This window comes from Bubalus kerabau, chromosome 19 (assembly GCF_029407905.1).
Source record: "Bubalus kerabau isolate K-KA32 ecotype Philippines breed swamp buffalo chromosome 19, PCC_UOA_SB_1v2, whole genome shotgun sequence".
NCBI lineage: Eukaryota > Metazoa > Chordata > Mammalia > Artiodactyla > Bovidae > Bubalus > Bubalus kerabau.
Window position 1 is genome coordinate 34,676,220 of NC_073642.1, and position 19,241 is coordinate 34,695,460.

At 55.1% G+C, this 19,241-nt stretch overlaps 2 protein-coding genes and 1 long non-coding RNA gene across 6 annotated transcripts in view; 2 read left to right on the forward strand and 1 right to left on the reverse strand.

The window, feature by feature from the left end:
• The window catches only part of UBL7 (ubiquitin like 7), a 13,394-nt gene extending 12,240 nt beyond the window's left edge, over positions 1-1,154 (forward strand). For all 4 annotated transcript variants that reach the window (XM_055556785.1, XM_055556788.1, XM_055556786.1 and 1 more), the window contains one exon: positions 905-1,154. In XM_055556785.1, coding sequence (XP_055412760.1) covers positions 905-1,042 — 138 coding nt within the window. In that variant the 3' untranslated portion in view covers positions 1,043-1,154. The remainder of the gene's footprint in view (positions 1-904) is intronic.
• Positions 1-19,241, reverse strand: part of LOC129634532 (uncharacterized) — a 26,030-nt gene that overhangs the window by 2,439 nt on the left and 4,350 nt on the right. The window contains exon 2 of the long non-coding RNA XR_008705718.1: positions 1,572-1,654. This is a non-coding gene — a long non-coding RNA (uncharacterized LOC129634532). The remainder of the gene's footprint in view (positions 1-1,571; positions 1,655-19,241) is intronic.
• Positions 12,502-19,241, forward strand: part of SEMA7A (semaphorin 7A (JohnMiltonHagen blood group)) — a 23,161-nt gene continuing 16,421 nt past the window's right edge. Inside the window, exon 1 of the mRNA XM_055556783.1 lies at positions 12,502-12,743. Coding sequence (XP_055412758.1) covers positions 12,572-12,743 — 172 coding nt within the window. The 5' untranslated portion in view covers positions 12,502-12,571. The remainder of the gene's footprint in view (positions 12,744-19,241) is intronic.

A 19,241-nucleotide genomic window follows, 5' to 3' on the forward strand; every position in this document is an offset into this window, starting at 1 on the left:
GAAGTACAGATGGCCTGTAATTCCTTGCGGTCCCATTGCTCGGAATTTATCCCGGAGATGTATGTGCATGCAGAGGGTGACATTTATACGGAACCAGTCACCGCAGCGTTTCTATAACAGCAAAGACTGGAAGCTGCCCTCCTGTGGTACATTTCAGGACATCCACAAGCGTTTTCTATGATACCTTAATATGTTAGGAAAAAAAGGAGCGATATAATAAAAGGGTAAGTATAGGAATGTGTATTTATATTTCCTCAAAGAAAATAAAGTAGGTTATCAGGAATGGGGGAGACAAGTAGCTGAGTGTGAGACTTTTCACAGTGTGGTGTTGGTGGTTTAGTCGCTCACTTGTGTCCTACTTTTGCAACCCTACGGGGTGTAGCCCACCAGGCTCCTCTGTCCATGGGATATCCCAGGCAAGAATACTGGAGTGAATTGCCATTTCCTTCTCCAGGGGATCTTCCTGACCTAGGAATTGAACCCGGGTCTCCTGCATTGCAGGCAGCCTCCTGTAGTGCAGGTGGATTCTTTACCAACTGAGCCACCAGGCACTGTGTATCATACTAAAACAACAAAGTTAATTTAAAAGTGTGTGTGTGTGTGTATAGATACAGCAGAGAAAGAAAGTAATCTTTTGAAATTTAGACATTGTATACTTTATGCTTTTTCTTTTTGATCTTTATGATACATTTTCCCCCTTTTTTTGGAAAAACTTTTAATTTGTTCCCTAAACCCTCAGGCCTCTCCATAGACCTCTTCCACAGTCCGCAGACCTTGATGTGCTGTGTTGTATGGAACCTCATGTCAGCAGCTTTCCTGGAGGAACACACCTCCTTCTGCTAGAGGTGAACAAGTCTCTGTTGGATCCTTACTGACCACTCCTCCCTGTCCTGTCTTTCTGCAGAGCCAGTGGCAGCCCCAGCTGCAGCAGCTAAGGGACATGGGCATCCAGGACGATGAGCTGAGCCTGCGGGCCCTGCAGGCCACCGGGGGGGACATCCAGGCGGCCCTGGAGCTCATCTTTGCCGGAGGAGCCCCGTGAACTCCCTGCTCCTCCTGAACCCCCAGCAAACTGCTAAGGCGGCTGCCCATGGGAAGCACTCTTGAAGGTGCCCCGTCTCTACTCGCCCCAATACACCTGATGGTCGACGTTCTGCTTTGTTCATTGTGTGGCCTTTCTGGCTGATCTGAGTGGGTAGAGGTGGTGGTGGGGCAAGCGTGGTGTGTGGGTTCTGGTGCCATGGCATCAGCTGGGCCCCGGGTGGAGAAGCTGAGATCTGTGTCCCGAAATGCCGCGTGATGCCCACACTGGTGTTTTGGCAGAAGTTTCCAGTGATAGCCTCCGGGCCCTTTGGTGCTCTGGGTGTGGCCTCCTCTGAATGTGCCCAGGGACTGCTGCCCAGTCTCCAGGGTGGCTGCTGTGTTACGGCTGTGGCCAGAAGAGCCTTGTGCTCCTGGGATGACCAGTCTGAGGAATGGCCGAGTGGAAGCTCACCCCCTCATCCTCCGCCATTGCTCCCTGTCCCAAAGGCTTGTGAAAGATTCCTTGTCTCTCCCCTGGCCAGTCTCACCATGCACTCTGATGCCCGCTCTGTAATGATGCCAGGATCTAGGCCTCAGAGCCGTGCCAGGAGGCAGGGCCCACGTCTCTGTCCTGAAGGCATAAATACAAGAGCAGTTAAATAACAATACTAAACAACAACACCAACACCAACAGGGCCCAGCTTTCGTGTTGCAGAGAGGGCACCAACTCCCAAGCTGCTGCTCCATCTGCCTGAGCTCTCATTCCCCTTGGCACAGCATTCCCTGGTGCGTTGCAGACATGTCCAAGTTGAGCGAGTGGGTTTCATGTGCTTTGAATACTCTGTCAGGAAAAAACCCTTCCCTTCAGCTGGTGTTTCGGTGGGAAGTTGCTCAGAGGGCTGTTCCTGCCATGTGCCTTTGGCAGAGATTTCATCTGCAGCCTCCATGCTTATGTCATTCATCTTCTGCTTGTCATCTCCTGGGACAGAAGATTTACCCCTGATTAGGACTGCCTACTCTGTCCTTGCTTCCTCAGAACATTTACCTCTTAGCTCCCTTTCTGTCTTAAGGGACCATACAGAGCAAGCCTGCTCCCTCTGCTCCGTGAGCTGGGCTTCAGTTCAGGAGAGTTGGGCTTCCCAGGTGGTGCAGTGGTAAAGAATCTGCCTGTCAGTGCAGGAGAAGTGGGTTTGATACCTGGGTTGGAGAGATCCTCTGGAGTAGGAAATGGCAACCCATTCAAGTATTCTTGCCTGGAGAATTTCATGAGCAGAGAGGAACCTGGTGGCCTACAGTTCATGGGGTCACAAAGAGTTGGACACAATTGAGAGAATGAGCACACACAAGGAATTCACTTGCCCTTGGACATGTCCTCCTGGATTTGGCCCCTCGCAAGTCCTGTTCCTGTTTCCAGATGGCCTCCAGTCTTGGTGACACTTTACAGAGAAGTCCTTGGGAGGCTCCACTGTTCCACATGTGGTCTGAACATTGTTTGTTCCTTCCAGAAAATGGGAAGTCTCCACATTTCCCGAGAGCTAATGTTGAGGGGTGTTTGCATTGGCTGAAAGGACGCAGAGCTCGCCAAGGTTCTTGGTGCCAGGCCTCTTCGTGCCTCACTGGTCTGCCTGGAACCCAACTGCCTCTTTGTGGTTGAGAGCAAAGACCAGGAAGCTCTGTCTCCGAACCTGATGTGTCTGGCTTGTTTGTGATGGAAACAAAGGCCAGTTCCATCCTCACAGACTTGTCTGGTCAAATGGGGCTGACACAGCCCTTCCCGTCTCCATGATACAGCCCGCCTTGAGCTGGTTTCCGTCCTGTGGCAACTTGCCCCCGGCCCCCAGGGACTGTGCTAGTTCTCCTTGACACCCCCGGCCCATTATGCTGTGGAACACTTGGGTCGCCTTGCCCTGTCCCTGGAACCGAGTCCCAAATACCAGTTATACTGTTTCCCAGAATTGAACTGTCCCCACAGTTTCCCTTTCCCTTCTTTGTCAGCTCTTTCCTCCAGGGTCTGGGTATGTTGGCTTTGCTTCCTGTAGCCATGTTTTAAATAGTAAATTTTGGGTCTGATAAGTGCCCCCACTGAGCCTGGGGCTTTCCAAGGGCCAAGGACTCCTTCCTCACTATTGTCCCCTTTATCCTTTCAACAAACATTCATTCAGTCTCTACTCTGTGCCAGTTAAACATGACGGGGGCCTTGCTCTCACAGAGCCGTGCTGTTGGTAAAACAGACAAACGTGTTTACACTAAGCCTGATGAGAATAGGCCAGGCTGGTCCTGTGGGCTTGGGCTCATAGGAAACGGAGCTCAGTTGGTTGGGTTAGGGTAGGGTGTGTGTGTGTGAGGGACAGCTGTCTGGAGAAGGTGGCATCTGACATGAGGCCTGCCTCAGGTGAGGAGGAATTGGGCCAGAAGGTGTACATTTAGAGTGGGCCGGGAGCGGACAGGACACGGCTCCTGGAGCCCTGGGTGTGAGGGTGGACTTCAAGGTAGGCAGAGGCTGGAGCGCTCTCAGCCTTGTAAGGAGTTAGGACTTATCCTAGGGGCAGTGGAAGTCACAGGAGAATCTGCATCGGGGGGAGAGCTGGGTTTACATTTTAGAAAGGCCGTTGGTTGCTGTGTTTGAAGAGATGGGGAGTGGGGCGAGCTTGGGCAGGGGAGACCAGTGAGGAAGCTGTGATCCACTTAGAACTGACAGTGTGATGGGCAGTATGGCAGGTGCGGAGAAGCGTGGGTGGGGCAGGAGACTTGAGTCAGCATTTACGGCTCATCTTGGCAAAGGTGAGTATTATGATTAGCTCCATTTATCAGATGGGGGCACCAAGGTTGAGAGGTTACCTGTCTCCAGTGTCATGGTGGTGCAGTGGGCAGATCAGCCTTGGGAGCTCAGGTCCACTTACTCCAAAGCTGGCAACCTTCCCACTGCTGCCCATGGCTTCTGAGAGAAGTGGGAGGTGGGGTGGGGGGCTCTCATCAGGCTGAGGAGCTAAGGCTTCATCCTGAAGGCAGAGAGCAGCCCGTGGATGACTCTAGGCAGGGCAGTGGAGGACTAGACTCGTGTGAGAGAATCTGACAGCTGCGTGGAGGCTGGATTTGTGGGAAGTGAGACTGAGAGTGGGAGGCCAGCTAGGAGGCTCGCTGCCTGCAGATGGGACACGGTGGGGGCCTTGACTAGAGTTGCAGCAGGGGGCTGGGAGGAGGAGAGGGATGTGAGATGTGAAAGACCAGATCTGGGGGGCAGGCAGGATGTGAGTGGGTAGAGGGTGGTGCGGCAGGAGTGAGGTATCGGGCTTGGGATTTGGCGTACAAGACCAGTTGGGATATACTGAGCTGGAGGGGCCATGAGACACCAGTTGGGGGTGTCTGGGAGACAGCTGGAGGTTTCTAGGCTGGAGATAATGATCAGGAAGTTTTAAATTGAATGGGCCTGTGTCAAGAGAGAAGGGCATTCAGCTTTTCAAGGAAAGGCAGGAAAAGGGACACCCACTAAGGAGTTAGACTTCATAACAAATAGTGACTGTTGGACGTGGGACCCGGAAGGAGATGATGGGCTGCTTCTGGGAAGGCTAGAGCAGGAGTCATCAGAGCTGGACAGAAAGAAGCTGGAAAGAACTGGACGAAAGGGGCATGGTCAGGTGGTATGAAGTACCACTGAGAAGTTTGGTGACCCAGGGGCTGATATTGGACTTGACTGCTTGAGCCATGGTGACCTTGGCACAGAGCCCAGTTGCAGGGGTTGAGGCCTGACTAGGTGGGGGCAGTGGAGGCAGGGAAGACAGAGAACCCTGGAGTACCTGACCAGGGAGAGGGTGGTTGGAGGGAAGATAGGATAGAGAGTGAGTGTTTGCAGTTCAGCAGAGGTGAAGTTGGAATTGATCACGAGAACTTTTCTAGGAAGCGAAGGGGAAAAAAGAAGCGACCCCAAAATAGAATATGCAAATATGCAGAGATGGGTGAGTTTTCTGAACAGATCCCTTCTCCTGATATAACTCAAATTTGGCTGGGCTGGCATGGGCTGGGCTGGCACAGCTTGCTGGGCACATGGGCCCCAGTTCTGCTCCTTGCCTCAGCCCCATATGGCCTGGGCCCCCGACCAAGCTCTGAGTCCTACCCTGAGGTGGCCTCTCGTAGCCTCTGCCACAGCCTTTGGCAGTGAACGTGTGTTGAGGATGGGGGGTGGGGGGTGGTATTTAGGCCTCCCTCTATCTGCTTATCCAGCCTCTCCAAACCCGCTCTGGCCCTGGGTTGAGGTTGGATCAGCTTGGCTGTGCCCCTGGCTCCCCTGGGGCCGGCCATATTTTGGCTCCTATAGACCGCAGTTGCTGGTAACAGAATTCTGCCTCCTGTATGCCTGAAATGCCTTTTGCAGAGGCCCAGACACTGCCCTACTCCACCTTGGCAAAAGCAGCTCACAGCAATGCAGGGCAACAGTATTCATTTATCAAGCACCCTCTCTGTGCCAGTCACTGAGCTAGGCACTCACATATGCCATCTCAGTTGATCCTCACAACAACCCTGAAAAGTAGACCTTATTATCCCCATTTACAGACGAGTGCTTCCCGTTAACCAGACGTGACTGTGCCAGGAAATGGGCTGCGCTAGAACTTGGGCAGGATTGTGTCCACGCGATTCCATCAGTGCACGCACCTGGGGCCTCATGCCTGCCTGGCAGGCCGGAAGCCACTCAAAGGGCCTGAAGGGTCTGCTCACTACTTATCCTTCCTGGAAGTGGAAGCCTGAGTCCTGGAGGGAAATCAGGCTTCTAAGTCAGACTGACTGAAGTGTAGGTCTCTTTTCCATGGAGAGCCTAACCTCTTGGAGCCTCAGTTGTGTCCTGTTTGACATTTTCCCTCAACATATTTAAGTGGACATTGACAACATGTATACCAGAGATGCCAAGGCACTCAGAGCTGGACTGGTGAATGTTCTAGATGACCGATGGAGTCAAGATCCTGACAATGAGGCACCCCTGACAGGAGGGACAGAAACAGGGACACTCTGAGGTCCTGTGGGAGGAAACCAGAAAACCACTTGCTCTTCTGCATGATGGGGTCTCCTTTCTTCCCTTCGTGGGCCCAGATCCAGACTCAATCTTTCTCAACCAGTCTCTCAGAAAGCCATTGCTGATGGATGGGAATTGGTTCAAGGACCACCCTAAGCTAAAATCAACAAGATTTAGCAACCCAGTGTCTCAGCCCAACAAGGCAGTGCCTCTGGAGGGGCTGTAATAGGAGCGGAGAAGTCTTTCCAGTCCTTGACTCCTCTCTCTTCTAGGTGCTGTATCTGATCTACACCCCAGTCTTGGAAGGAGATGGTCACAAACCAGACTGCCTAGGGCGATCTCAGTAGATGTTTGTTAAATGACTGGTTGATGATATCCTAGGGACCAACCAGGATTAAAGAGACCAAGCAAAGCCCCACGTGGGACCGAGTTGGAAATGGAGTTATTTACCCTGGAAAAAAAAAAGATTTCAGGGGACATGACCTCTGTGTTGAAATCTCTGAAGGGCTCTATTCCAAGAAGAGCGATTAGATGTGGTTTGTGAGGACAGAGGCCTTAGAGGACAGATTTGAGACCACTGGGTAGAAGTCTTCCACTGGGGAAGAAGCCTTTGTTTGTCAGAGCTAAGGAGATGGGCAAGGCTGCCTTGGGGGGTAAGCGCATCCTCACTGGATGTAAGCAGATGCCACATGACATCCAGAAGGGCTGTTGTAGGGGCTCCAGGTGGGACTGAACGGCCTCTGACAGTTACTTCTGACCCCAAGAATTGGGGTATCCAGGAAAGAAAGTGAATGTGGGAAATCACATGTTTGCATGCATTTCGTTTCCTCACTCAGGTGGCCCTAGCAGGCCCAAGGATCACATCAGAACTGGAAGGGTCCTGGGACACCTCCTATCCTCCGGAGATTTAAAAGCATGTTTATTTTAGCCTACAAACAAGAAGCAAATGCAGAAGATAGAATGAGGAAGCTTTGTTTACTCTGGTCTAGATCAGATAGACCAGAAGAGCTGCTGGTTTAACCTCTCTTTCTCATTTTGTAAACAAAGAAATAGGCCTGGCCTGGGATAGGGTCTTACTTAATGTGAGTCAGTGGCCAAGCTGGGACTTGATCATTGGCCTCCCAGCCATATCTGGTCAGGAGACTGTATTAGTCTTCATGGGTTCCACATGACTCCCACAAGATCCTGCTCTGCCTCAGGCCTTGGGCACCGAGAAGGAAGTCTCAGAGATGGATCTGAGGGGAGGGGAGAAGTAGGGTGGAGCAGAGGGAGGAGTTTGTCTCCAGGAAGGCTTGGGAACATGTAGAGTTGCCCCTTAAACAAGTGGGGTTAGTAGTGTTGACCCACTGTGCAGCTGAAAATCCATGTATGACTTAAGGTCCACCCTCTGACTCTGCTCTTCTGCATGTGAGGATTTAACCAACTGGGGATTGGACTGTGTAGCACTTTAGTATTTTCTATTGAAAAAATCCACATGTGAATGGACCCATGCAGTTCCAACCCATGTTGTTCAAGGGTCAACATTTAGTTTCTGCTAACAGTCCCCTTGGAGAAGGCAATGGCACCCCACTCCAGTACTTTTGCCTGGAAAATCCCATGGATGGAGGAGCCTGGTAGGCTGCAGTCCATGGGGTCGCTAAGAGTCGGACACGACTGAGTGACTTCACTTTCACTTTTCACTTTCATGCTTTGGAGAAGGAAATGGCAACCCACTCCAGTGTTCTTGCTTGGAGAATCCCAGGGACGGGGGAGCTTGGTGGGCTGCCGTCTATGGAGTCGCACAGAGTTGGAGGCGACTGAAGCAACTTAGCAGCAGCAGCAGCAACAGTCCGCTCTGTTCTGAAATGGCCACCAGGTGGCACTCTCACCACAAGCCCAATGCCATATGGGCAGAGTTTGGGGGCTAGGAATGCTGGGCTGCCCCTGGAAGCAATGGGGGGCACCTATCATGTTTTGAGGTGACCTGAGTGCCCTGACGGGGCTTCCCTGGTGGCTCAGTGGTAAAGAACCTTCCTGAAATGCAGGAGATGTGGGTTTGATCCCTGGGTTGGGAAGATCCCCTGGAGAAGGAAATGTCAAGCCACTCTGGTGTTCTTGCCTGGGAAATCCCAAGGACAGAGGAGCCTAGCAGGCTACAGTCCATACGGTCACAAAGAGTTGGACATGACTTAGCGCAAGTGCCGTGATAGAAGGAGAAAAGTTGTCTGTCTGCTCTGCCACTCTCTTGTTTATCGCTGAATGTCCCCCCTGTGGATTTTTAATTTTTGTCTCTCAACCTGGCTGGCCAGACTCTGATTTGAGCAGTCTAAGGTAAGACCAGTCATATAAAAATGCGTCAAGAATGATTAGGACAGGGAACAGATGCAAGAATGGAATGCTGCTGGGAAGGGTTGATGCTCAGGACTAAGAAAGGTGGTGGAAATTCTGAGAACTTCTCCATTTAGGGTGATTCTGAGCTGGCCTAGAAGGAAGAGGCAGCCCTGGGTAGGAGGAGAGGGCTAGGCATTTGAGGGGAACATCCAATCAGAGGGTTAGGGGTGGGCAGACCACTGAGGGAAGCATGAGGTGTGGTATCAGAGTCTGCATGAGCCGAGGAGGGCTTCCTCTGCCTTGCCTTGTCCAGCCCTGAGCCCTGACATGGGCTCCCAAGAGCTGGGCCAAGTCCAGTGATGGCTGAGGCTGTGTGACCATGCCTACAGTCGTGATACAGTCATGGGCCTATACATCATGAGCACACAGTAAGTTGGAATTCCCAGCCGTGGCTTACATGACTATAAATATCTGACTTGTGAATTATTTTAAAACCGGGAGTTTCAACAAAAACTCATTTTTAGTTTCTCTTGAAAACTAGCTGCCCATTTCACTGTACTTTCCTGTGGCCTCAGGGCTCAAGCTGAGTAGCAGCTGCCCTGTGGACAGATCACCCTGGTCGCGCAGCCCCTGCAACAGGTGCTGGTGGTGATGGGGGGACGGGAAGAGTTGCCATTACTAGTAGATGTAGGTCCTGGCTGGGCACCAAGCTCTGAGCCTCTTGAAGGGGCTGTTGTGGGCTTGGGCTCCTTATCCCGCCATCCTCATTCCTCCCACCGACCTCTTGTTAGGGGTGGGTCATTTCTTTGAAGACCAGGTATAGTCATGGACTCAGGGTTGGGCAGGGGTCAGAGGAAGCTTGGAGTGTGAGGAATGAGTAAGGCCCTGAAAGGTCTTGCTGGGAAGGCTTCCAGGGCCTCTTGCGGCTTTGGAGCTCTGAACCTCACGTCTGTGTGTGTCCATTTCTCTGATTCTGCACGGGGTCTTCTTGGATTTGGCACTGGCTCCACAGGGAGAACTGCTTCAAGGTAGTTTCCTCCTAGACAGAAGCCCCTGCCTCATTTCTTTCTCCCAGCCTCCTCCCCTGACTCCTCCCAGGAGGAGCTGCAGGGAGGTGGAAGGCAGGAGGAATGTGCCTCTGCCTCAGACATGTCAGCATCCACATCTGTTGCTTCCTCTGCTGGTCCATTTCCCATCATCACATCCCATGGCTGTGACCATCCTTGGTCCAGGCCCAAAAGCCAGCCTTGGGCCCCAGTGAGGAAGGCAGGCTCCTGTCACCTGGACCATTCTGATTTGATTTCCCTTCATTACCATGCCAGACCCTGGCGCTCTGCTTTCCCCACCCTGTGTACCTCTTCCCCGTCATGCCCAGAGTCTAGCTGCACTCTCCCACTAGAGTTACTGCCCCAAATCACTTGTATGGGCTCAGTTCTCACCTCCCCTGGCTGCCTGTAGCCAACCAGTTGTGGGCTGCCATCTGGTGCTGGCCCTTTGCCCCTAGGTTGGTTGGCCCGGGGTGTCCACTGGTGGTGAAGCAGGTGCTGAGATGAGCATGGAGGAGCCTACCCAGAGGGCTCCCCTTTTGACAGGAGGTGGGACAGTCTTCAGCACTACCCCATCACCCCCACCCCAGCCTGGAAAGAAATTCCCTGGCACCTGCCCCAGTTTCCATCTGCTGCCCTTTGCTTGGGAGGCTGAGCCCAGCCCCTGACCTGCCCTCCTCTTGAGCACCCGGTAACCTGGGCCCTGTCTGGGTCCTTCTGAGGACTGTTTGGGTCCAGCCACGTACCGGAGGCAGCCGCAGAAGGGTGGACTGCACTGAGAGCATTATGATAGAGAAGGTAGGGGTATGGGTCCCAGAGAGACTGCCTGAGCTGCCATCCCAGCCCTCCTCTAATGAGCTGTGTGACCTTGGGCACATCTCTTCCGCTCTCTGTACCCTGGTTTCCATGTTTGCAAAAGGAGCCCAATAATAATCAGATCAGATCAGATCAGTCGCTCAGTCGTGTCCGACTCTTTGCGACCACATGAATCACAGGACACCAGGCCTGAATTCAAATGAGGCTATGAAACATGCACGGCACATAGTAACCTCAGCATGAGCTATTGCTATTGGAGTCAGACTACCTCGGTCCCTAGCTTGGTGCCATCAGCTGAGTTTGGGCAGATCCCTCTCCCTCCCTGTGCCTCAGTTTCCTTCTCTAATATAGGGTTGTGTTCTCTCTCTCACTAAGGGAGAGAGCAGAGAATGTAGGACTGGCTGGGAGAATGTAGGTGGAAGTGGGTTGTGTTGTGAGTTGCTGTGCATGTGGGCAGTGTTATCATCAATTCTGAATTCCCAGTTCTTAAAGGCAGGGTAGGCAATTTCTTAATTTGCTTATTTTTGCAGAGAGGGCAGACACTGGGGCCATGCAGCTCAGCTGATGGGGCCCTGGGCTGGAAACAGAGTGTCAGTGTTGGAGGTCAGCCTGGGCCAGGACATGCTGCTGGCTTCAGGGCCACAGGCTTGAGTATAGGACCGGGGCGGGTGGGCTGTTCAGCTGTCCATGGCCTCCCTCTCTTTGGGGCTGTGTACCTCTGGGCATCATGAATCTGTTGGCCCGTCCCAGTGGGCCAGGAACCTAGTTCTGCACTATCCCTGGAGGCATCTTGATTTCATCTTTTGGCCTGTTGGGGTGTCTTAGGGGCACTTAGGGAAGAAGGAGAGGATAACTGGAAACAAAATATGGAATGGTAAGGTGGAACATCCTGGTGATAACCTTTTCCTGGGGCTGTAGGCTGGGCAGAGGGTTGGAGCTGGGGCTGGGCCAGGGCAGCCTGTTCCCTGTCTTTGATGGTGCCTGTAGTGTGTGAAACAAGTCCAGCTAGGTGTGTGGGTCTTGGGGGCCCCAGGGCACCTCTGCTACTTCCTCCTCAACCTGTCTTCTCTGCAGGCAGTCCACATGAGGACAGACGGTCAGTAAGCAGTAGGTGGGGCTTCCCAGGTGGCGCTAGTGGTAAAAGAACCCGCCTGTCAATGCAGGAGACATAAGAGACTCAGGTTTGATCCTTAAGTCAGGAAGATCCCCTGGAGGACGGCATGGCAACCCACTCCGGTATTCTGGCCTGGAGAATCTAAGAGTTGGACACGACTGAAGTGACGTAGCACAGCGGAGCACAGCACAAGCACTGGGTAAGTGGATTTCCCATCCATCGTTAGGTTGGGCTGAAGCAGAGGTGGAGGGTCAGGGTCCTGACTGGCTTGAGGGAGAGGAGACTCCTTTACAAAGGGCAGACGTGTGGCTCGGAAAAGATGAGCTGATGGCAGAGCTGCCTGGGCAGTTCAGATGACTGCAGAGGGATGTGGTCAGACCTGCAGGGGGTCACCACTGGGTTATCAGACAGCCTGCTCAGCTGAGCCCTGTGCATCCTGTGGACAGAGATCCCTTAAAGCTGGCCTGACTTTGTTTCCCCAGCAGTGAGTCCTGGGCATGCAAGATGCTTCCCTCTCTTTCTACTTGGGGAAGGGGCCTTCTTAATTATATCCCCCTCCACTCACATGGAAATGAGTTTGGATTTTCTGAGCATACACCAGCTGGCTGGGGGGGAGGCAGCCCAGAAGGCTGCTGGCTGGGGAAGGGAGGAGAGGGGAGGGGAGGGAGCCAGGCCAAGATGAAAATTCCGTGTTCTCACGGCAGAGCAAGGATGGGGCTCTGAGTGCTCCCCACAGATTATTGACCCTCTGCACAAAACCCTTGCTTAAGGAAAAGCTTCTTGCTTCTGTTTATAGGCTCAGAGGAGCTGTGTCCGCACTGGCCAGCCCGTCCTCTGAGAACCACAGCTTTCAGGGTCCAAACACTTAGCTGACCATTAGTGAGGTTGTCTGAGCCCTCAGGAGAGGTCCTCCCTGACTTCTAGGCTAGGCCCATCCCTTTATGGTGTGGGGGGAGCGACTCTAAGGTCCAGAGAGGGGACAGAACCTGGAGCTCATCACAGAAGACCGTAAGTCTGTCTTGCTCGCTGCCCACCCGGCTTCTGCCTGCCGGTGGAGTTGCCCAGAAAGAGGTGGTGTAGGTTTCCCTGGGGCGTGGGGGGGGGCCACTTGCATCCCCCCCCTTGGCTAGCCTGAGACGAGGGGCGGGGGGAGGGGCGGGGTGGGGTCAGGCGTTTGACTCCGCCTCCTCTCACTGGCTTCAGCTCTCGCTCGGGCGCTGGCTCAGTCTGGCTGCTCTCCGCCGTCGCTCCGCTCCGGGGATGACACCGCCTCCGTCCAGATGCACCGCCCTCGGCGCCCCGCGAGCCCGCGTTTCCAGCTCTCTGGCTCGGTCCAGGTTCCTGCTGTGGCTGCTGCTGCAGCTGGTCTGGATGGCCGCTGCCTCCCAAGGCCACTCGAAGAGCGGACCCCGCATCTCCGCTGTCTGGAAAGGTAGGTGGCGCCGCTCGAGCTGCGGGCGCGGGATCCAGTGCCGCGCGGGGCGGGTGCGGAGTGTGCGGCACCGGAGGGAGTGCGTGCGCGCGGCTCTGTGGGTCCCGGGCTGTCCCCGCCGGTAGTGTGTGGGTCTGGGTGAGTGTGTGAATGTGCGCGTGGCCACACCGGAGTGGGCTGTAACGCTGCGGCGAGCGAGCGGCGGGGGCCGGAGCCCAGCTAAGTCGCTCCAAGTCCGCCCGCAGCCGGGAGCCGCAGCGGCCGGGTGCAGGGGGACGAGAGGGCCCTCTTCTCGGCCCTAGGCACTTCCCGTCCTCCAGCGCCCTGGCCTCTGTGCGGGGGATCCTTTCTCCCGCCAGGACCCCCACCCGGCTCTACCTTCCAGAGCTGCGGGCTCTAGCTGCATGCGGGGGAGCCAGTGGGGCCGGCAAGGGGGCGCGGACCCTTTGCCGCCGCCGCTGCGCTCGGGCTGCGGGAACAAAGACCCCGCTGCCTGCCCCCGCCCCCCGCCACAGCCCCAAGCGCGGGCCGGGTAAAGGGGTGGGCACCCTGTGGAGAGCCCGGACGAGGTGCGGTGCGGAGGCTTCGGGCACCCGGGCGCTGCCTCTGCAGTGCTGGGACCAGCCGCTCCCCCCTTGTCCGCACGTGGCAGTTGTCACAGGGCTCGGCGCCAGCGTGGGGGCAGTGCCCGATGGGTGGGGCGCGGCCATTGGGACCCCCAGGTAGAGGATCTGGGGAAGGAGTACAGCTTTTAGGCCCTCCTGGTTATGTGAACTTGGGGGACCGGAGTCCCCCCGGTGGCGCCTCAGTTTAGACCACTGTACGTGGGTCGGAAAACCAGCTGGGTGGTTTGAGGGGTTTTCTGCCTCGAGGGGCTGAGCTCCCCTCCTCTGCAATGCACAAAAATGCTTCCCCACCCCCCTACCACTGGGCTCTGTCCCCATGTTCGGCGTCGGTGCGGCCCCCCTGCGGTGGTGGTGGACCGGCAGTGGGGGTTGGGGGCCTGGTAGATTTGGCCCCTCCGGGAGCTCTTTGATGCCTGAGGGGGTTTGCAGGGATTGCCAGAGCCTGAGCATTATCTGGGGCAGGTATTCTTAGCAGAGAGAGAGAGAAAAAAGAAAAACCCACTCCAAAAGCAAGTGGCCTGAACTGCTGCTGCAGTGGATGGAATGTGACTCGCCCAAGGTCACTGTGCATTGTGTGAGCTCACATTGCAGAAAGGGGGCTCTGATCTGGCAGGGACCAGAGCTTGTTCTGAGTTAGGAAGTGGAGAAAGATTTAGGCCGTTTCTTGGCCATGAAGAGGGTACTCTGGGGGCCAGCTCTGTAGCCAGACAAAGATATTCCTGGTGCAAGTGGAGTGGGGCATCTGGACCCCTGACTATCCACTTAAGGTGGACACCAACATGCCCCTCAGTCATACCAGCTCTATCCTGGGCTCTCTCTTCCTTCTCAGCATCCTTTTCTTTCCTCAGTCTGCTTAGCTGTCTTGGACAGCACGGCATTTGTGCACTTTGAAGGGGATGATGGCCACATGTGAGTGTTCTAAAATCTCCCCCTGCCTAAGTGTTCTGAAATCTCCCCTTGTGCCAAACCCCTTGCCTTTGGTTCGCTTTTCCCCATCCCCCAGTCTTCCCAAGATACCCTTTCACACACATACTTAATGCACACCCACCTTTTAGCACTTAATGCTGCCTTCCCATCTCGTCGGACACTTAGTTCCCACCCTGAGGCTATTTAAAACTGATTTCTGTCCTCTCACCCACTTTCCAAAGTGCTCTCTCCGCTGCACGCAGTTCAGTATTGTAGCCACACTGGCCGTGCCCTCTGTTGGGTAATGCATTATTGACCCCCAACTTGGGTCTGCCAGCCCCTCACCTTTCATGGCCAAGGGCAATCTGTGGTCTTCTTCACTGGTGCCAGGCACCCCACAGGCCAGACAAACCCTGCCATCCACCTGTCCCCCAGGACCACCAGCTGGTAATGGTATGCCTAGCTGACAGCTGCCTCCTATTTCCCGTGGCGTGACACATGGCAGTCGGACAGGAATGGGCTTGGGCAGGGCGAACCCAGGAGTAGGGTGAGAGGAGGACCCTCCCAGCCTTGCTGGAGGCCTAGGTCCCTGTATACCAGTGGGGTGAAGGGATGGGGGCGGCGGCCTCCAGGAATGACTAGACCAAGGATAATGGTGGTTCTGGAGCTGCTTTTCCGTGAGGCCTAAACTGGGGTTTTAATTATAAGCCAGGACAAATGTGAGGACTGGAATGGATATAGAGGGATCTTTCTCTGTCATTTATTTTCTGCCACTTGAACCTCCAAGTCCTAGGGGATGATTAGATAAGGGAGTTCTGGGAAGGTCCCAGCCTGCTCTTGTTAGGGGGGTTGATGCCTCTCCAGCCTGATAAAGGTTGGCCCAGAGCAGCTCTGGACAGAGTGAGGGATGTGCTAGTCCTGACCTCCCAGTTGCCCTTGAGCTCTGTACTTGTCTCTGACCCTCAGAGCTTGTCGGGGCTCTGGAGTTTTTCCCCCTAGAGCTGTCACTGAGACAGGGGCCAGTCAAGGGTGTGACTTTGTGGACTTTACCTCCCTGCAGCAGGACCTGGTGGGGAGTGGTTTGCAGGTGAAGGCAGGAGGTGGGCATGCTTGTGTACCCCTCTCGCATTCCATCCCTGGTTGAAGGAGATGGAGAAGACCCAGAAGACCCTGATCTCCAAGGTCAGAGGTGAGCCAGCTTGTCCACAGCAAGAAGCAGAGCGCAGTCTCCACTTATCCAGCTGGTTCTGCCATCTCCCTTGTCCAGTTAAAAAACAGGATGTTATTGTTGACTTGGCAGCTGCTGGGGGAGCCATTATGGGGCCACTCCCCAGGGTGGGGGGTTGTTGTCACCTCTTTTAGGGGATGAGGTCACAGCTGGGGCTCCCCAAGCATCACCATTTCCAGTGGAAATCCTTGCCCCCTTGGGGACTCAGATGTATTTATCACCTTCAAGGTGAACTCCCCTTGCAGAACAGGGCTGGGGTAGGGGGGACAAGTCCCAGGAGGAAGGGGAGTTTCTAAGCTGGGAGAGATGCTTGGTGATGTCATCGGGAGTTTCCTGCTCGCTCTGTGGTCCCCCTTTCTTGAATAATGAAGATTCTAAGAGTAGGCTGGGATGTAAGAGATCTGGCACTGGCTCAAGATGACCATGATGAGGGAGAAAGAGATGGGAAGTTGGAAGCCTGGTTCTGGACCCAGCTCTGATGATTTTCTGTGTGTCTCTGGGCAAGTGCTTGACTTTTTCTGAGCCTCAGTTTCCTCAAATTTCCAAAGCAGGTGTTAGTCGCTAAATCGTGTCTGACTCTTTTGCGACCCTGAGAGCTGTAACCCGCCAGGCTGCTCTGTCCATGGGATTTCCCAAGCAAGAATATTGGAGTGGGTTGCCGTACCCTCCTCCAGGGGATCTTCCATGACTCAGGGATTGAACCTGCATCTCCTGCATTGCAGGTGGATTCTTTACCGCTGAGCCATCAGGGAAGCCCAAAGCAGATGTAGGAAGGAGCTGGTGGTTCAGTGATAAAAGAATCCACCTGCAATGCAGGAGATGAAGGTTCAATCCCTGGGTCATGGAAGATCTCCTGGGGGAGGGCATGGCAACCCACCCAATATCCTTGGCTGGAAAATCCCATGGCAGAGAGCCTGGCAGGCTACAGTGCACAGGGTTGCAAAGAGTTGGATATGACTGAAGCGACTGAGCACATCCTTGTCAGAACACTAATCCCTTGCCTTTCTGGGGCAGGTGGAGGCTGTAGTGGTTTCTTCAAACCCAAGCAGTGAGGAGAAACCAAAACCTGGGAAGTCAGGGGAACTCCTTTAGTTTTCTGTTCTTTCCTATCATTTTCTCTCATAAATTGATGGCTGATCAGCTGGAGGAAATGGCTCATTTGGTTCGTAACTCCAGGGGTGGGCATAGTAATTCAGTACTTTTGGCATTTATCATTTGCTGGGGCCAACCTTGTGCTGGTCCTGGGCCTAGGGAACCAGGGATGAGAAACTAGATGAGTGCATAGGCTTCTCTGTGTAGATGAGGAGACAAATAGGCAAGTCAAGCTGCAGTTACAATGCGGCATGTCAGGGCCTGTCACAGAGGGCAGCTGTGGGGGTCAAGGAGGTACCTAATCCAGCCTGCATAATCAGAGAAGGCTTCCTGGATGAGGTGATAGCTCAGGATGGTACGTGGAATAGGAGCCAGCTTGAGAGGGGAGGGACAGGAGGAAGTACCCTGGTATGACAGGATTTCAGACCCCAGAACTTGCAACTAGGATGAAGGAGAGGCAAGGAGCTGTGTGGAGGAACATTGAGTCAGCCTGGCCTAGGGGCTCCAGGAGGGTTTCTTCTGGGGGGGGGAGGTGTCTGAGCTAGGCCACCTGGCCTTCCACAGCCAGCCCAGCAGTAGGAAGGAAGGACCATGGTGGGCAAAGAAGACCTCCCTGTGTCGTAGCTCCCTGATGGGAAGCTGGGGCAGGGTCCAGGGACCCCAGAGCTTTCCTGCTGGCTCCTGACCACAGGTGCTCTCCGGGTGAGGAGGCCCAGTCCTCAGCAGAGATGCTTCACGGGCTGAGGGGCTCGCCCAGCGTCAGCCAGGCCCTGCTGGTGTGGGAGGTGCAGATGGCCTTCCTCTGCCCAGCTTCCACTTCCAGGAACCTTCACCTCCTTCCCGGGGGTGGATCACTACCCAGGCTGGGTGCTTGGGAGAAGCAGGGAGAGAAGGACGCCCTTCTTTGAGGAAGGCTGGGCCAGGACCCCTGATGTGCAGGTGGGAAGCCGAGGCTCAGCCTCCGGGGTGGGACCCAGTGGCCCGCAAGGGGCAGTGGTAGAGTGGGTGGCCCCGAGTTTTCAGCGCAGGCCCCAGCTGACGTCCTGTCCTCCACCCCCAGTGCCACTGCCGGGCAGTCTGGCTGTCACAAGGGGCTGACAGCACTTCCTCTGCTCTAGTTGACAGCTCTGTTCCTCCTTTCTTGGCTTCCTTTTTTGGCCAGTCCTGGCTGCCCCGGAAGCCACCTCTCTCCAAGGGTGGGGGAGGAAGGGGGTCCTCCTAGAGCAGGGACTGTGGCCCCCAGATGTCAGAGGACTTGGGCTTCTCCCTTTCCTAGCCAGCCCAGGCTGTGAGGGACCGTTTCATCCACCCCTTTCTTGTTCCCGATGGTCAGTCAGCCTCCAAGCCCTTTATTGCACCCCAACCCCACCTTGGCCACAGATCTTCCCTCAGCATTCCCCTCTCCCCATGCTCTCCTGCCTCAAAGCCATTGCCCTGCTGCTTGTTGCCCTGCTGGTCATTCCTCCAAGCTCCCAGCTCAACCCCCTCCTTCTTTCTGTTGGTTCGATCTCACTTCCTCCAAGGAGCCTTCTTGGATGACTAACTCATACAGCCTGATGTCAGAAAACAAACGTCAGAGGTCAACTGGGCTAACCACTCATTCCACAGATGGGGAAACTGAGGCCAGAGAAGCCAGGGACTGGCCCAGCATCACCCAATGAGATGGGCAGAGCCGGGACCAGGGCAGTGTCTTCCTCCCAAGACTGTCCTTGGCCTCAGCTCTTGGCCTCCCTCCACTTGTCTGTCTGTCTTCATGCTATGGCTCCCCAACCCCATTTCCAGTTCAGCTGGACCCAGACTCTCCCTGCCCCAGGGCTATCTGCTCCTGGGAGCCTTAGCAGCTTGACCTCCTCCCTTTAGGACCTTGGATTTGGGCCAGCTCCACGCACTCTTCTGGTCTTTTCCTCGGGGCAGCTGGGCCTCAGGTCCTGGGAGCAGGTTGATCTGTGTCACGGTGTGGACTAATCGGGGTTTAACCGTCACGGCAGCTGGGGATTAGGCTGAGGCTGCCGTGTGTCTGCACCCCTTCTGCCAGTCAGGGGTGGGGCTCTAAGCCAGCACCCCTGGGGGCAGCCTGCACGAAGTGGGGCAGCTAGTCCCCGCTCTGTGCCTAGGTCTGTGTTCCGTCTCTTTTCCGGTGAGGGCAGAGGAGAGGTTCTGGGTTTGCCCTTGGAGGGCCTGCTGGTACCTGGAGAGGTGGGCCTGCAGCCTGTGACTAGAGAGGGCACCTGGGGAGGTCAGGAGCCTGGTGCAGCCAAGGACTGGGACAGGAAGTGAGAGCAGGAAGGGTCAGTGTGGGGTGGGGCAACTGGGGACGACTGCCTGGTGGAGGAGGAAGAGCCAGGCTAGACAGAGAAGCAGGGACGTGGAGTGGGGCAGAATGTGGCATAGATTGCTGCTTGTATCCTTGTCTTCTGGGCCCGCGGCTCTTTGCCAGCCTAGTGACGGAGGAAGGTACCCTGTCGATGGCCCAGGAGCCTGTCCTAAGGTGTCTCCGAGTCTGACCTTGGGGTTTGGCCTACCCTAGTCCTGCTCCTTTTTAACGTCCTCAGCTGCCCGCACTTGCCCGTCCTGACCTTGGATTGGCCCCGGGGACTGGGCTTCACCTTCAGGACCCCACAGTCCAGGTGAAATTCCACCAAACAG